Source organism: Penaeus japonicus, unplaced genomic scaffold (assembly GCF_977035675.1).
Source record: "Penaeus japonicus unplaced genomic scaffold, GWHDUDI00000001_assembly GWHDUDI00000041, whole genome shotgun sequence".
NCBI classification, from domain to species: domain Eukaryota; kingdom Metazoa; phylum Arthropoda; class Malacostraca; order Decapoda; family Penaeidae; genus Penaeus; species Penaeus japonicus.
The window spans coordinates 3,449,481-3,451,451 of NW_028234443.1; the positions used below are offsets into that span (position 1 = coordinate 3,449,481).

A 1,971-nucleotide genomic window follows, 5' to 3' on the forward strand; every position below is an offset into this window, starting at 1 on the left:
AGTCCAAAGGGATTGATGGATAAATGTTGGATGTGTTTTTACGCGTATGTATGTGTTTCTGTTGTTTGTGTGTGTTTATGCACGTGTATGTGTATGTCTAGTATGAATGAATCGAAGGATCTTGAAAGAGACTAATAGGATATGTGTGTTTGTGTTTGTTTGTGTTTGTATGTTTGTGTGTGTGTGTGTTTGTGTGTGTATGTGTGTGTGTGTTTGTGTGTATGTGTGTGTGTGTTTGTGTTAGTGTTTGTGTTTGTGTATGTGTGTGTGTGTGCTTGCGTGTGCGTTTGTGTTTGCATTTGTGTGCGTGTGTTTGTGTTTTTGTGTGTGTTTGTATTTGTATTTGTGTGTGTATGCTTGTGACATAACTCATCAATCACAGTATTTCACTGTTATTTTTCTCACTGTTTCTTATACTTTTCAAATGACACCCTTAAAAAAAAGGAAAAAAAAAAAAAAAAAAAAAAAAAAAAAAAAAAAACCCCCCCCAAAAAAAAAAAAAAAAAAAAAAAAAAAAAAAAAAAAAAAAAAAAGATTTATCACTCTTCACTCCAGAGCTTCAAACATCCATTCGAACCCCTCGTAAACACCATTCAGATTCGATGCGCAGATCCCCTCAACGTGCCAAGGTCGTGCTTGCTGTGTCATGTGCAGTGCTTGGATGACCTCGGATACAAGGAGAGCTCGGTGATGGTCGTGCTTGTTGACCATCACAAGCAAAGGAGCCGTAGGGTTGTTAACTATTTCGAGCTGCGAGAGATGTGCTTGTATAAGTAAAGGGAGGGAGGGAGAGGGAGATGGAGGGAGAGGGGGAGGGGGAGGGGGAGAGAGAGGGGGGGAGGGGAGGAGGGAGAGAGAGAGAGGGGGGAGGGAGAGGGAGAGGGAGAAAAAGAGAGAGAGAGAGAAAGTGGAAGGGAGGGAGGGAGGGAGAGAGGGAGAGAGAGGGAGAGAGGGGAGAGGGAGGGGGAGAGGGAGAGAGAAAGAGAAAGAAAGAGAGAAAAAAAAAAAAGTTGAGAGGGAGATAGGGGGAAAAAAAACTAAAACCTCAGCATATACAATACATACAAAGCTTTTTTTTCTTTCATTCTTTCTTTCTTTTTCATAAATCAATAAAAAAGAGAACCATCACACTTACAACAGCTTCCAATTCCTCCCTCGCTATCTGCATTCGGTCGCCATCAGCTGCATCCACGACGTAAATAACAGCATCAACACCTTGGGCCAAAGAACCCCTCAAAACAATAGGCGATTCCTCCAAGCCGACGTCAAAGGCGTTGAAGGTGAAGTAAAGACATTCCACTGTAGTTACGTCGAGCCCTACAACGTATATATATATATACGAGTGAATGGCAGATTATATAAGGCTTTATATCATATTGATTAGTATTGATTTAACTTAAAGCATTGTTCATATCTTGGGCCATTAGGGTATTCGGGTATTAGGGTATATATATATATATATATATATATATATATATATATATATATATATATATATATATACATACATATATATATATATATATATATATATATACGAGTGAATGGAAGATTATATAAGGCTTTATATCATATTGATTAGTATTGATTTAACTTAAGCATTGTTCATATATCATGGGCCATTAGGGTATTCGGATCTGGTAGGGTAGGCCTATGCTCAGCGATATGAAGATGTCTTACCGAATTTTGTTTCCGTTTTATAAGTTCCTCTGAATTTCAGCCGGTTTAATATGGTTTTCTTCCCGGCGCCGCTCAGCCCGACTGTTTTTGAAGAAAATGGGATCAGTAATTTCAGAAACAATGGTAGTCGTTAAGAAATAAAGAATGTATTTGGGGGAAAGAATATAAGTATGGTTAGAAATACATTAGGGAAGATACAAATATCAATTGATTGATAAATTCTGAACAGAAAGCAAGTGATAATTTCTTTTGTTATTGAAAACGCCTTTCACACAAGTACTAACTCCACAT

The 1,971-nt window shown here is 38.0% G+C and overlaps 1 protein-coding gene across 1 annotated transcript; it reads right to left on the reverse strand.

The window, feature by feature from the left end:
• Positions 1-485: 485 nt before the first annotated feature.
• On the reverse strand, positions 486-1,971 carry LOC122253240 (uncharacterized). The gene is made up of 4 exons (XM_086534323.1): positions 1,965-1,971; positions 1,681-1,761; positions 1,136-1,317; positions 486-750 (listed from the first exon to the last, which is right to left on the reverse strand). The coding sequence occupies exons 1-4, from the start codon at positions 1,969-1,971 to the stop codon at positions 547-549; spliced, it is 474 nt and encodes a 157-aa protein (XP_086390449.1). The 3' UTR covers positions 486-546.

Excerpts from the sequence above, each read along its gene's own strand:
- LOC122253240 (XM_086534323.1), bottom strand. Across the intron at positions 1,318-1,680 it reads TAAAACGGAAACAAAATTCG|GGCTCGACGTAACTACAGTG; the intron begins GTAAGACATCTT and ends TATACGTTGTAG. Across the intron at positions 751-1,135 it reads GGGAGGAATTGGAAGCTGTT|CTCGAAATAGTTAACAACCC; the intron begins GTAAGTGTGATG and ends CATCTCTCGCAG.